Source organism: Phlebotomus papatasi, unplaced genomic scaffold, assembly GCF_024763615.1.
Source record: "Phlebotomus papatasi isolate M1 unplaced genomic scaffold, Ppap_2.1 HiC_scaffold_208, whole genome shotgun sequence".
Classification (NCBI taxonomy): domain Eukaryota; kingdom Metazoa; phylum Arthropoda; class Insecta; order Diptera; family Psychodidae; genus Phlebotomus; species Phlebotomus papatasi.
In genome coordinates this window covers 22,779-36,239 of record NW_026604445.1, presented here as the reverse complement: position 1 = coordinate 36,239, position 13,461 = coordinate 22,779, and the positions used below count along the sequence as shown (strand labels likewise).

Here is a 13,461-nt window from a genome sequence, read left to right as displayed (position 1 = left end):
AGAATCTTTCATATATAAGAAATTCATGACTATGAATGGTCACAATGACTACTTCTAATGGCCGCACAGTAAAAAGTCAGTGGCTGGTTAAGTTTCTATATGGACCCTACTTACATGCCAAGTTTCGTCCCGATCCGCGGGAGACAGTTGGGTTCCTCCCCTTGTTAGTAATAGGGGCCCAGCAAAGTCCATCCCAGTAGCAAAGAAAGGGCGCAGATTAGTAACTCTGTGCTCTGGTAAGTCAGCCATAATTTGTGTCTGGAATTGGGGTTTTGCTTTAAAGCAGGGAACACAATTGTGTACAGTTTGACGTGCTAAGCTGCGGCCTCCAAGTGGCCAGTAACGTTGTCGTAAGGATGACAACAAAATAGTTGGTCCACCATGAAGAAGATTGAGATGGAATTGTAGAGCTAGCAAGTTTGCCAATTTCCCTTTAGGAAGAATTTTTGGGTGTTGTGTATCGTATGGTTCTGCAGAATTGTGCAAACGCCCACCAACTCTCAGTAATCCATCATCATCCAAGAAAGGCCTTAAGCGACGTACAAATTTAAATTTTGGCTGTTGGTTCAAATTACCCTTTTTCACTGCTGTGATGATTGGGAGTAAATGATCGTGTTGTTCCCATTTTATAATAAGTGTCTCTGCACGAAGAAGTTCCTCTGCTGTGAGGGGGCCAGAAAGGGTATTTCCATGAGCCATGCTGCGAGTTGTTCTACCCTTACGAGTTTTGAAGATAGTAATCGCTCGCAAACACCATGCTAAGACTCTTTGCATTTTTCTGAAGAGACTGATACGGGAAATGAGAAACGCATATACAGAATTCTGAGGATGATCACTCTTTTCTTCCTTTAACACCACGTTAACTGATGCTAAAGAAGTGTCTCTTGTAATGGAAAAGGTATGAGGGGAAAAGGCAACTGGCCAAGAATCTGTTCCTTTTGTCAACCAATCTGGTCCTAACCACCATAGATTGTTGACCATCAACTCCTGAACAGTAGAACCTCTAGAAAGAGCATCTGCTGGGTTTTGTTTCGTCGGAACATGGCCCCACTCCTCAGCCTGTGACAATTTTCGAATAATGCGAACCTTATTTCGAACAAATGTTTCTCGCTTCTCTGATGGAGAATAAATTTGGTGCAGAACAACAGCTGCATCTGTCCAATAAAATTTCCGTTCAATGCCCAATGCTTTTGAGACCATGAACATCAACTCTGCCGCCATTTGAGCCCCAAGCAATTCTGCCTTAGGAATGGTGAGTTCATTTCCTTGAGCTTCCGTTGACTTTAAAGGGGTTATTTTTGACTTGGCAGTGAGAAGTCCGGATGACCTGTGTCCATTGACATCTTCACAGACCAAAAAAATGGCGGCTCCATATGCAAGTGAGCTTGCATCTGAGAAAACGTGTAGTTCCACCTGCGCTGGGGACTCCACATTCACTACCCATCTAGGTATTCGTAAAAGTTCAATTAATGGTAGGTCATTGATAAACGATGCCCATCTGTGCTGCAGTTCACCGGGAACTATCATATCCCAATCAGTTTTGCACTGCCATGCTGCCTGAAGAATGAGTTTCGCATTGGTGACTATTGGACCAAGCAACCCAAGGGGATCATAGATCCTAGCGATGACTGAAAGAATCTGCCTTTTGGTGACATTTATCTTAGGGAGATCATTGGACAGTTTGAACTGAAAGGTGTCAACTTTGCTGTTCCACATTAATCCCAAGGTTTTCACCAAATTGTCAGAAATGATGACGTCTGAGTGACTTTCTTGGTTGTTGTCGACTTCAACTGAGCAGTTTGTCTGGAACTTAGCCAGTTGGAATTGTCCGCGTTCCATGAGATGAATGAGTTGATGTTTCAACTCTAAAACTTGTGCCTGTTCTGGAACTGATGCCAAACAATCGTCGACATAAAATGACTCTTTAACTGCCTTGGCAGCCATAGGGAAAGATTGACCTTCATCATCCGCCAATTGATTGAGGGTTCTGGTCGCTAAATATGGTGAAGACGCGATACCAAAACACACAGTACGGAATCGATAATGTTTAATATCATCTGAAGGATGTTCCCTCCATATGAATCGCTGATAATTCCTGTGCTCAGGAACCAGATGTACCTGCAGGTACATCTTGACGATATCACATGTCAAGGCATATTTGTGTAAGCGAAATCGCCAAAGGACTTCTACCAAAGATGGCTGAACAACTGGGCCTACCATGAGACACTGATTGAGACTAACGCCTGACTGAGAGCGAGCACTCGCGTTGAATACTATTCGCAACTGTGTGCTGATCGCTTGTTCTCGAACAACTCCGTGATGAGGGAGATAGTACGATGGCGAATCTAGTTCAGTTGAAGGTACCTCCTCGATGATTTTCAAGTCGAGGTACTCCTTAATGGCCTGAGAGTATGCAATCTTGAGGTCTTCCTTCTTTCCCAATCTTCTTTCCAAGCTTAAGAATTGATATGTTGCTGATGCCCTGTTATTTCCCAACTCTCCGATTCTGTCGTTCAAAGGCAATCTGACTACATAGCGGCCATTTTCATTCCGAGAAGTAGAGGATCGATATAGCTGTTCAACTTCGTTATGTTCATCGACACTATTCTTGGCTTGAGGAATTTCTTCTATTTCCCAAAACATACGAAGAGAAGCATCAAGGCTAGCTAAAGTGGACAGATTGCACTGTGCATGAAAACCTGAACTTGTTGAGGGCTCTTGAGATAGAGGTCCTACCAGTAACCAACCGAAGACACTATCTTTCAGTATAGGAGCATTAGGTCCAAGAGTCTTTCAGACGTTTCGGGAGAAAAACTCTATCCCCGTTTTTCAGGAGAGCGATGACGATCGCCTGATTAAAGGTGTTCATCCCTGCTACAAACTCCGTAACACAGTAATATTTCCCCATGATGAGGCTCGAGCTGTAGAAAAGCTTCTTTTGCTGGGCCTCCTTGAATAATTTCTTGAAATCCTGCAAAGAAATACAAAAACGTTATATAAGTAAGTGATCTATCACATTATTATACTACTGCAAAAAAAAAGAGTTCTGTATTAAAATAAATAATTTCCGGAGATAATAAAAACAATTTATCTGAATCACTCAAATACAAATTCACTATTATCTATTGTTTATAGTTCACTCAATCACTTAAGTACAAATATTCTTTGTTTTATACATTCGCTCTGTCCGCCAAAAGAATACCAAAAACTAAATATATTTCAATCAAATTTTTGGCTATCTTTTTGAGGGGCGGAGAGAATATTACACAAAACATCTCAACACATAGGAATATTATATTAAAAAGAAAACTGTTTGATTTTACATGACAAAAGAATCACATTCATTGAACATCACAATTGAATATTAAAATTGCTTTCGCTGATTAATTTAAGAAATAATAATAATTTTAATCTACACTACTTTTATCACTAATACCATCACTTTATCTATCACAAATTTATCACTTTAATAAGAAGACACAATATCGCAACTTTCCACGAATAATCTCTACACAACACAATTTCACTACTAATATTAATATTACGATAAAATTATAATATTTACCATTGCTTATGCTTTTGTATACCCTGTGTCACTACTGCACAAAATTAGTATATTCCCTTCTCTCCGACGGGTGATTGGAAAGTGATATTGAATGAGAAAAATTGAATGGGAAAAACAATTTTTCGTGACAAATAATTTGAAAATGAACACCTTTCGCGTGTAAAAGTTGATGATCCCGACCAAAATATTTACCAACGAGAAGAAAAATGCACATTCTACATTAATATATTCACATCATCAGAAATGAACTTGAACTTCATTCAAGTACGTCAATAAAATTCTATACCTTTTTACGTATTAACCCTATGTGGCTGTAATTTATTAATTCAACTAATATTATGAAATAATACGAACATATAAAACATGAACTGCATATGTCGAAAGAAGATATCCAATAAAATTAAAACAATTTGAATTAATCAGATGATGAATTTTTTTAGATAATAATAATAATAACAAAATAAAATTTACGATAAAATTACATTTCTATTACGATCAATTTGTAATTTAGAATCATATTCAGTGTAAATGATGCATGTAATTGTTTTAAGTAAAGTATTAGCAAAACGAGCTTCAATCCTGACGGATCCTTGTTCTAATAGAGAAATACATCCTTCAGAATGCGTGTCAGGATCTAAGTCGTAAGCTAACAGAAAAAATCCGTTCTTAAAGTCCTTAAGAAATATTTGATGGGATTTGTAGTCATGATGAATTCCTATACCGTTGAATATTTGTTGATAGGCTTTACTATACCAATTCTTTTCAAAATTCATCCGAAGGGGTTGAATTGGATGCGGCACTCCGTTAACAAGAAGTGCAAAATCAGTCATGTTAAAATGTTGAAAATTAAAAGGATTCTTAGACTTTGCCCATTATATGCTTGGGTATCAACCATTCCGAATATTATTCTCCGTGGAAGAACACCGTGAATTATATTATCTAAATTTAAGGATGATGATCCTGATGGTACAGTCACAGTTTTTACTTCCACCTTTTTGTAATGATACACTGCATTTTCCTTTTCTAGAACCATGTTGTGAGCAAGAAGAATATTAGGATTCACTGTAATTTGGTTCATATACATAGAAGCTTCTATGAGGCGAAACTGTGGATTTTGATTGTCTTCACATAGTAAGAAAAAATTTGATTTCTCTAGTGTAATGTTTACACGTAAATCTACATTATTGATGAGTAATACAGGCTGATTATACATATCGCAGTGCAGCCTTCCCATAAGTTCTACTACATTGCTGTTTTATACAAGGTTTTTTCTTTCCTGATATCCTCTATTTGCTCCTACCAAGTCTTTTAAATCATTGTCATCCCGATACCATCCAGAATTTTGCAAGAATGTGTTCTTTGCATCTGTTCCATATGTCAAAAGTGTTTCTAAATAACTTCTATAATGATAATCACCTTCATTTTGTGATATCGTTTTACCATTTAAAGAAACAGAACAAGAACGAATTCATGAATAGAGAATATTGTTGACGATACCTGGCTGTTTTGTATCATCATCTTTATAATTTTGACCTAATTCATTCAAAAGTTGAATTTTAAACCTTAAATAAATGGATGAAAGATCCCTATAACAATCCCCGTGTGCTACAGAATAAAACTCTATAACAGAAGGATTATCTAAGCTGGCTATTGGCTGATAGGACACTTCTTCAGTGCGCAAAATTGATGTTTGTATTGGAGGTGATGCGAAAATATCTAATTCACTTTTCATGCATTCTCTGTATTTAGACATTATGAGAAAATATCCAAAGTTCTGGATTTTTCTGTTTTCTTCTTCTTCTTCTTTTGTTTCTTGCTGGTATTTCTTTTAATTTTCTTGGTATTCTTACGCTTCACTTTAGAAACTTTCGATATGATTTTCTGCAGTACATTTGACTTTCGTTTAGACGCTTTAAGATGAGTAGATGAAGATGGAATGAACCCTTGTACATTTGATCCAGTATATATACCATCACCACTCATTGACTGTAACTTTTTCATAGCCTTATCCGTTAAGTTGTTTTGAGCTTCTCGACCACGATCAGACAATATTTTTCTAAAAGGCTTTGTTCCTATATCCATTAGAATGTCAGAACCTGTTTTATTTGCTTGGTCTTTTATTGCATTTAAACCTCTCATAAATAGGGGTCTAAGAACCCTGATAAGCCCTCCAAGAATTGATCCTAATCCTCGACATCTTTGAATACCTAAAAAACTTGGTCTATAAACGTCTCCAATCTCACCTCTACCGCATTGACTCAGATAATATTTCGTGTATATGTTACTCATTTTCAAAGTAAAGTGATATTATTTTGGAATAGGGGGTCTATTTATACATTTTGTTTTAATACTCACAAATTATTATTTTTTTTAAAGTGCAACACCAACATTGTTGGGGTTGCACTTGGTTCAAAATTATAAATTTCACCATCTTGTGAAGTAATTAAAATTTCAACGGTATCAAACTCGTTTTTTCTACACGGAGAAAAATTTGTCTGTAAAAAATTGTAAAAGTCTGTACATCGCCTTGCAAAAATACAGAACTTTCGTAACTAGTGTCTCCCAAAGAAAAGTATGTAGTTTTTTGTGAATTGAACAGAAACATTTTGTAGATCGGCTATGTACAAACATTTTATGTAAGTTTCTGTAAAATTTACAAAAAAGTTTGTATGTTGCTTATCATAGCATTTACAGATCATTATGTATGCTTCTGTAAAAATATGTAGTATTTCTGTATATTTTTATATTAAAACAATATATAAATTTGAATAATTTTTATTAATTCAATAAAAAATCAAGATATAAATTTATTACAGTGGATTTTCTTGTACACATAACAAAAATTGAGTTGTTTTGACTCTTTTGAGTGAGGTTTTCTTATAATATTACAAAAAATGCAATTGACAGATAAAACCAAAAATTGTTCAAAAGAAATTTAATTTTTCTTCGGATTTCTTACTTTTTCTTAGTTGTAAAATGATTTGCAATTTCGTTTGGCGACATATTGATGGTTTAAACCGTTTGAACCATTTGAACAGAGAGTTCAATATCTTTATAGTGCAAAATTTCATCTACGAGAATTTCCTACTCAGCCCTGATAAATGTTCCATCCTTCATACTCGAAGTTTCTTTCCATGAGAAGTGTTGCTGAGAACGTCTTCAAGCCAAAAACGACTTATCCATGTTGTCCGGAAAGTTTTGCGACGGTTTTCCAGAGGTTATTATTGTATCTTGTTGACTCCATGAGAATTACTTTCACACTTTTCAAGTTATGTTGATCCCTATAAGTCCTTTCACTTACCAGGAAAGTCGATTCTCATTCCAATAACTTGGAAAATTATACAAATAACGGCTGGTCGATCATTTTAATTTCTCTGCTGTCATGCGGTGATCTAAAACAGTTTTCAAAATTTCACAATTTTTAGGATATTTTACAATAAACTTTCTTCATAATCTTATAGGGGACTTACTGATCAAGCGTTGCTCACATTACTCCAAACACAATTCTTCTAAGATCTTATATAATTGTGAAACTTCCACTGCATTCACTCTGTCTAAGTAAAAGAATGGAAACTAACTAAAATGTCCGATCGAGAAGACGTCACAATTTGGCGAAGTACGCGCCATCTGTAGTGTTTACGATTACAGAAAAGTCTGTATTCTCAAACAACATTTTTGTAGAAGTTTGTAGAATTATGTAAAAAATATGGATACAACCAAAAAACAGATTTCTGTACAAAAATGTTTGTTTTAAAACAGAGAAGTATGTATTTACGGGTAATCATTCTGTCGAATTTTGTAAATGTCTGTATATGTTAGGACTACAGTAATAAAACAGACTTCTGTACAATTTTTTACAGAAAACTTTTCTCCGTGTAGAGGATGATATTGAATAGTTTCAAATGATTTATAGACTTCATCATTTTTTATTAATAATATTGTTCTTAAGTACCTTGCAAAAGTATTACTCATGAGTTGATGTTTTATTATATCAGAATATACGAACATTAGTGTTGACGCATTATTCCTATCCATGAGGAATCCGCCTCTGCGCACGGGCATGAGGATCATGTGTCCAGCCGCCGCGTGTGGCAAGAGACGCGACTCAGCAGATTCCTCGTATGCTTCGACCTCTCCAAGAGGCAATTTTGCGCCTCAATCATTTAGTCTCTTAGTAACCATTGCGGGAAACTCGTCAAATTAATCGCTTATTTTAAATTCAATATAATTTTCAATTGTTTTTTTTAAATTTGTGAAATTGTGAAGTAGAAGTGTAAGCTGAGGGTGAATAAAAGTTGTTCATTACCCAGCGAAGAACATTTTTTTGTGTTTTTGACTTCCATTTCTCCCTCCACTGTGTGCATTGGACATTTGTGGAACAATATTGATTAAGAAGGAGGTGAAAGGACAAAAATCCTTCGAGGATCACCACTCATCAACCAGCACAAACTCCAGGGACTCACCGCGTTTTGTCCTCCTAGCCGAATAGGCTGGACAAATTTAACCTCTAATTTTTATTCAGGTGAGCGCCCCCATCGTTTTGTCCTCCTAGCCGAATAGGCTGGACAAATTTAACCTCTAATTTTTATTCAGGTGAGCGCCCCCATCGTTGGTCCAGCCGAGCCTCAGCGACAGGCTACGTTGTTGAAAGCACCGGGGGTGAGTAATTTTTCTCTATATTGTTCTAAATTCGATTCCCTTCCACACCATTTCCTTCAGTTGTGCTCCCTTTTAAACTTTTGCAATGCCATTAGCTGAGAAAAGAAGCTCCCTTAAGGGGTATATCAAGCGTTTGGAAGATCTCTCTGCTGAAATTGCATCGGGAAATCAAGAAATCGATTATGATGGGATTCAAACCATTTTGAACAGAATTAAAGATTATGAATCCCAATTTATTCAAATTCACCGCGAACTTTTGGCCACAACCTTTGATAAAGACAAGGAAGATTCTGAGCACAATGGAATTATATCCAGAATGGGCGCCCTGTGGACATTTTTCTCTCAACAATCTAAAAAAAAGGAATTAAGTGGCGCTAAAAATTTGCCTATCCTTGATAATCCCCAACCATCTCCCACTGGTGCTACAGCACAAAATATTGTTCAGAATCCACAACCCTCCATTCTCGAAATTGCTCTTGCAAAATTGATCGAACACCAAAAGGAGTCTGATTTGAGAAATCAGAGACATTTCGAACACTTGAATGAAGGTCTGCTCAATTTAAGCTCCCACAATAATTCTTCTACTTCTAACAACCAATCACAAAGCCATAATAAATTACCCGCTTTATCAGTTCCTAATTTTTCTGGGGATCATACGAAATGGAAACCATTCAAGGACATGTTCACAAGCATAATTCATAATGATCCAAAATTATCACAAGTCAAAAAGCTTCAGTATCTCATGTCATATGTCGAAGATGATGCAGAACGAATGATATCCACTCTCTCAGTCACTGAGGAAAATTACGAGGCTGCATGGAATATTTTGGTGAAGCATTATGATGATAAATTTACAGTGGTCCACAGTCATATTGATCGCTTTTGCAAAATTCTAATTGTGACCACTGCCACAGCTGCCTCAATCACAGGACTTTATTCCACAGCCAGTTCTGTCCTCAACAAACTTGATGCCCTTGATGTTAAAAGTCGTGATCCTTGGATTATTTATTTCCTGCTTTCTAAACTAGACCAAGAAACTAAGGGACTCTGGGCTCAAGAATCCGCCAATAAAATGCCCACTTGTAATGACTTTATGTCTTTTCTCGATAAAAGAGTGCGAGCTCTACGCTTATGCCAAACCATGCCAAATAAGCCCCCAGATAATCCACCAAAATCTGGGAGCTCTAAATCATCATACCACCACCAACCCAAATCTAATAATTCCAAATCCAACCAGGCAACTGTGCTTGCTACCGCAACTTCCAACCTATGCCCTGCTTGCAGCAAGGCCGACCATAAGGTCTTCAAATGCCCAACATTTCTTAATATGTCAGCTCCAGATAGATTGACATTCGTTCGTCAAAAGAACCTGTGTCGTAAGTGCCTTATCAGCACCCATCCCACCAGGGATTGCACGTTTTTCACATGTAGAACGTGTTCTAATCACCATAATACTTTATTACACAATTCATTTAATCCCAACAGTTCTAATACCTCAAGAACTACCCCAACTCCATCTATTATACCGGCAACACCGGCTACTAGCCCACAAGTTGCTTCTATAGTACAGGAAACCCAATCCACGGGTCCATGCACAGCCAATAGTGTTACAAATTCAACAACGCCAATTACATTGGCCAATGCTTCTGCTATAAATTCCATTTCCGGGATCTCTTACATTCCCAAAAAGGTTTTCTTAGAGACTGCAATAGTGCATGTTCTCGATCGAAATGGCGATCGATCAGTGCCGAGCACTTTTAGACTCAGGTGCTCAGGTTAACCTAATATCTCAGTCTCTCTATCAGCGTCTGAAATTACCAAGGACTATATCTAATATTTTCATTGGGAGCGTCGTCCAGGGAGGTTCTCGTTCTAAATATCAAACAGAGTGCAATGTACATTCTTTGGTGGACAATGTGAATTTCACTATGTCTTGCCAGATTGTGTCTTCAGTACTTGAGCAGAAGATTCCAAATTGGGAAATACATGAAGCCCAACTCAAAATTCCATCGGGCTATAAGTTAGCTGACCCAACCAGGTTTGTCTCTCAGCCCATTGATTTGCTTATCAGCAATGAATTCTATAATGACCTAATTTCTGGTGCAGTTATCAAACTAGGCACTGGGCTGCCATTTCTGAAGGAGTTCTGCCTAGGCTGGGTAATTTCTGGTCCATATCAACCAGAACCAAATCCCATAACATGTTCAGTTGTTGCTACAACACTTGCTTCCATTGATGTTACATTGAAAAAATTCTGGGCTTCGGAAGAAATCGAACCACCTCGCCATTCCAATTCTGACCATTTAAAGGTGGAAGAAATTTTCCGAGAAACCACAATTCGCGACGCCATTGGTCGTTATATTACACATATCCCATTTAAGCCCAATCTCACTCGACTTGGCACTAATTTGCCAAATGCCACAAAGCAATTTTTGGCGTTGGAAGCTAAGCTCCAGAGGAACCCCACCCTCAAAGCCAATTGCGATAAAGCGATGTCGGAGAATTTTACTCTTCAATTTTTCGAAAAGGTTCCAGACGAAGAATTGAATCGACCCTCTTACTATTTACCCCACCATGCCGTGGTAAAGACCACCAAAACAAGAGTTGTCATGAATGCCAGTTCAAAAAGCCAAACAGGGCTGAGTCTTAATGATGTTGCCATAATGGGCCCCACAGTCCAACCTGATATTGTCGAAATCCTTCTACGATTTCGAATGAATGAGTTCGCCTTTACATGTGACATTGAAAAGATGTATCCTCAAATTCTTATCCATCCCCCTCACCGTGATTATCACAGAATTTTGTGGAGATTTCATCCAGATCATCCCATAACACATTATCGTGCCAGAGGAGTTTGTTTTGGTGTTACATCATCCCCATTTTTAGCCACTAGGGTCTTGAATGATCTATCTGAGCAAGGAAAACTCACTCATCCATTGGCCAGTCATCTGCTCACGCACAATTTTTATGTGGATGATTGTTTGGTATCTGTTCCATCAGTCGAACACGCCCGCCAGTCGATTGAAGAACTACAAGATCTTTTATCAAGTGCTGGTATGAAATTGGCCAAATGGAATGCTAATGATCCTAGTATTGTAGCCTCATCATCTTTCAGTTCTGACCAAAGTTCAGCTCACACAAACTCATCAGCTCTTGGCATGACGTGGCACTCAACTACTGACCTCTTTCATTATAAACTATCACTCGACTTTACCTTAGCTCGCACAAAAAGGGACATTCTTGCTTGTGTTGCGTCGCTGTATGACCCATTAGGTTTAATAGGTCCTACTGTTTTACGCGGAAAACTAATCCTCCAAGTAATGTGGAAACATGAGTTAGGATGGGATTAACTCATCCCTGACCACATCCTTGTGTAATGGATGCGTTACTCCAAAGCTCTGCCCGCTATTAAAGCCCTGACCATTCCACGCTGGATATCCAATATGTCTGGGTCGATACTAAGGGAAGTCCACATATTAACAGATGCCAGTTCATATGCATACGGTGCGGTAGCATATGCTGTCACTGAAAACCTTCAAGGTCACTTAATGTCCCAAATTATTATGGCTAAATCCAAAATTGCTCCCACCGATCCCCCCAATATACCACGCCTGGAGCTTTGTGCAGCTCTACTTGGAGCTCGTCTCCTTAATAAGATTCGTAAATCCATAAACACTACTGAATACTTTATGTGGACTGACTCTACTATTGTGTTAGGTCAAATTCGGTCCAAGCGCACTAAACTTGATTCCTACATTCTCAGTAGAATTACTGAAATTCAGTCTTTGACAGATGTCCATAAATGGAGCCATGTCCCAACTGATATAAATCCAGCTGATGTAATTTCACGTGGCATGCTCCCACTTGAGTTGATAAACGACACATTGTGGTGGAATGGCCCACAGTTTGTCACACAAACTATTAATCTATGGCCACTGGATCCAACCAGAAATCTTCCGGAACCATTAGCAATGGTGGCTGTTCCGCGTAAAAGAAATGTCCATCCTATTGAGTTGATCCTTTCTCGATCCAATAAATTCCGTAAAGTCACGCGCATCCTTGCCTATGTCTTGCGCATATTTTCCAAAACCAAAACCACCTTACCCTTAACCCCAGTCGATTTAGATCATGCCGAGAAAAGGCTCATCTCCTTCGCCCAAGACACGTACCTTCATGGGGCAAAGCTTGCTATCCAGAACGGAAACTTGACATCTACTCGAGCTTTCCGTCACCTATGGCCACTCAGTCTGTTTGTGGATCATCAAGGTTTAATACGTATCGGAGGAAGGTTGAAGAACTCTTCAGAGGGATATGACATTCGTCACCCAATTTTGCTACCCAAATGCAATCTTTCCTACATGATTGCCACACAATTTCACCAAGATCATCAACATATTGGGCCTCAACTGCTGCTAGCTACGTTGAGGCAAAGATATTGACCTCTAGGCTCTCGGGCTCTCACCAGGAAAGTGTGCAGAACATGTATTATATGTTTTCGGCACAAGCCTACTCTCCTCAACCAGCTGATGGGGAATCTACCACTAGACCGGGTGACTCTCAGTACTCCATTTGCTGCTTGTGCTGTTGACTTCTGTGGACCAGTTCTAACCAGACCAGCCTACAAACGCGGAGGTGCTTCCTACAAAACCTATATCTGTGCCTTCGTTTGCTTTGCCACCAAGGCCATTCATTTGGAAGTAGTGGGTGATCTTACCACCAATTCATTTATTGCCGCTCTTAGGAGGTTCATATCTCGTCGCTCTACTCCATCGCACATTTATTGCGATAATGCCACCAATTTCCGTGGAGCTGACGCACTTCTAAAAAATCTGCTTAATCAACTAAAATCAGAATCTAGTTTCCATGATGAATGTGTGGTGACCCCAATTGAGGCCAACTTGTTGCCTCCGGATCCAGATGATGATGTTTCCTCAATACACTATTTTTTTGAGTTGCTATATTTTTTTATTAAGGAAGATTATTACACTGCCCAATGGCATGGGCTACGTTTACACAGTGACTGAACCAACCTCTTGAATCTAGCTACCCTTTTTATACTAAAATCCTCCACTCGCACCCTAATTCTATTCGACATTATTTCCCGTGGGAAGGTGTCCAATTAGTGATTCAGGACGAACCTCTGGATAACGATCGTCTGGAGACGATCGTTAAGTGCCTATAAAAATATCCAACTATCCACTTTCGCTATCTCTAGAGTTTTCTCCAACACTTTCTAT

The 13,461-nt window shown here is 38.5% G+C and overlaps 2 protein-coding genes across 2 annotated transcripts; one reads left to right on the top strand and one right to left on the bottom strand.

Annotated features, from left to right (window-relative positions):
• Positions 1 to 816: 816 nt before the first annotated feature.
• Positions 817 to 9,886, bottom strand: LOC129808936 (uncharacterized; the record flags this gene model as incomplete). The annotated part of the gene is made up of 3 exons (XM_055858843.1): positions 9,751 to 9,886; positions 7,572 to 7,698; positions 817 to 2,482 (listed from the first exon to the last, which is right to left on the bottom strand). Coding segments are annotated over exons 1-3 (1,929 nt in total), but the record flags the coding sequence as incomplete, so codon positions are not given.
• Positions 9,887 to 9,954: 68 nt separating this feature from the next.
• On the top strand, positions 9,955 to 12,663 carry LOC129808935 (uncharacterized). The gene is made up of 2 exons (XM_055858842.1): positions 9,955 to 11,380; positions 11,621 to 12,663. The coding sequence occupies exons 1-2, from the start codon at positions 9,955 to 9,957 to the stop codon at positions 12,661 to 12,663; spliced, it is 2,469 nt and encodes an 822-aa protein (XP_055714817.1).
• The last annotated feature ends 798 nt before the right edge of the window (positions 12,664 to 13,461 follow it).

Excerpts from the sequence above, each read along its gene's own strand:
- LOC129808935 (XM_055858842.1), top strand. The coding sequence starts at position 9,955 with ATGGCGATCGATCAGTGCCGAGCACTTTTAGACTCAGGTGCTCAGGTT. Across the intron at positions 11,381-11,620 it reads CACAAACTCATCAGCTCTTG|CTCTGCCCGCTATTAAAGCC; the intron begins GCATGACGTGGC and ends GTTACTCCAAAG.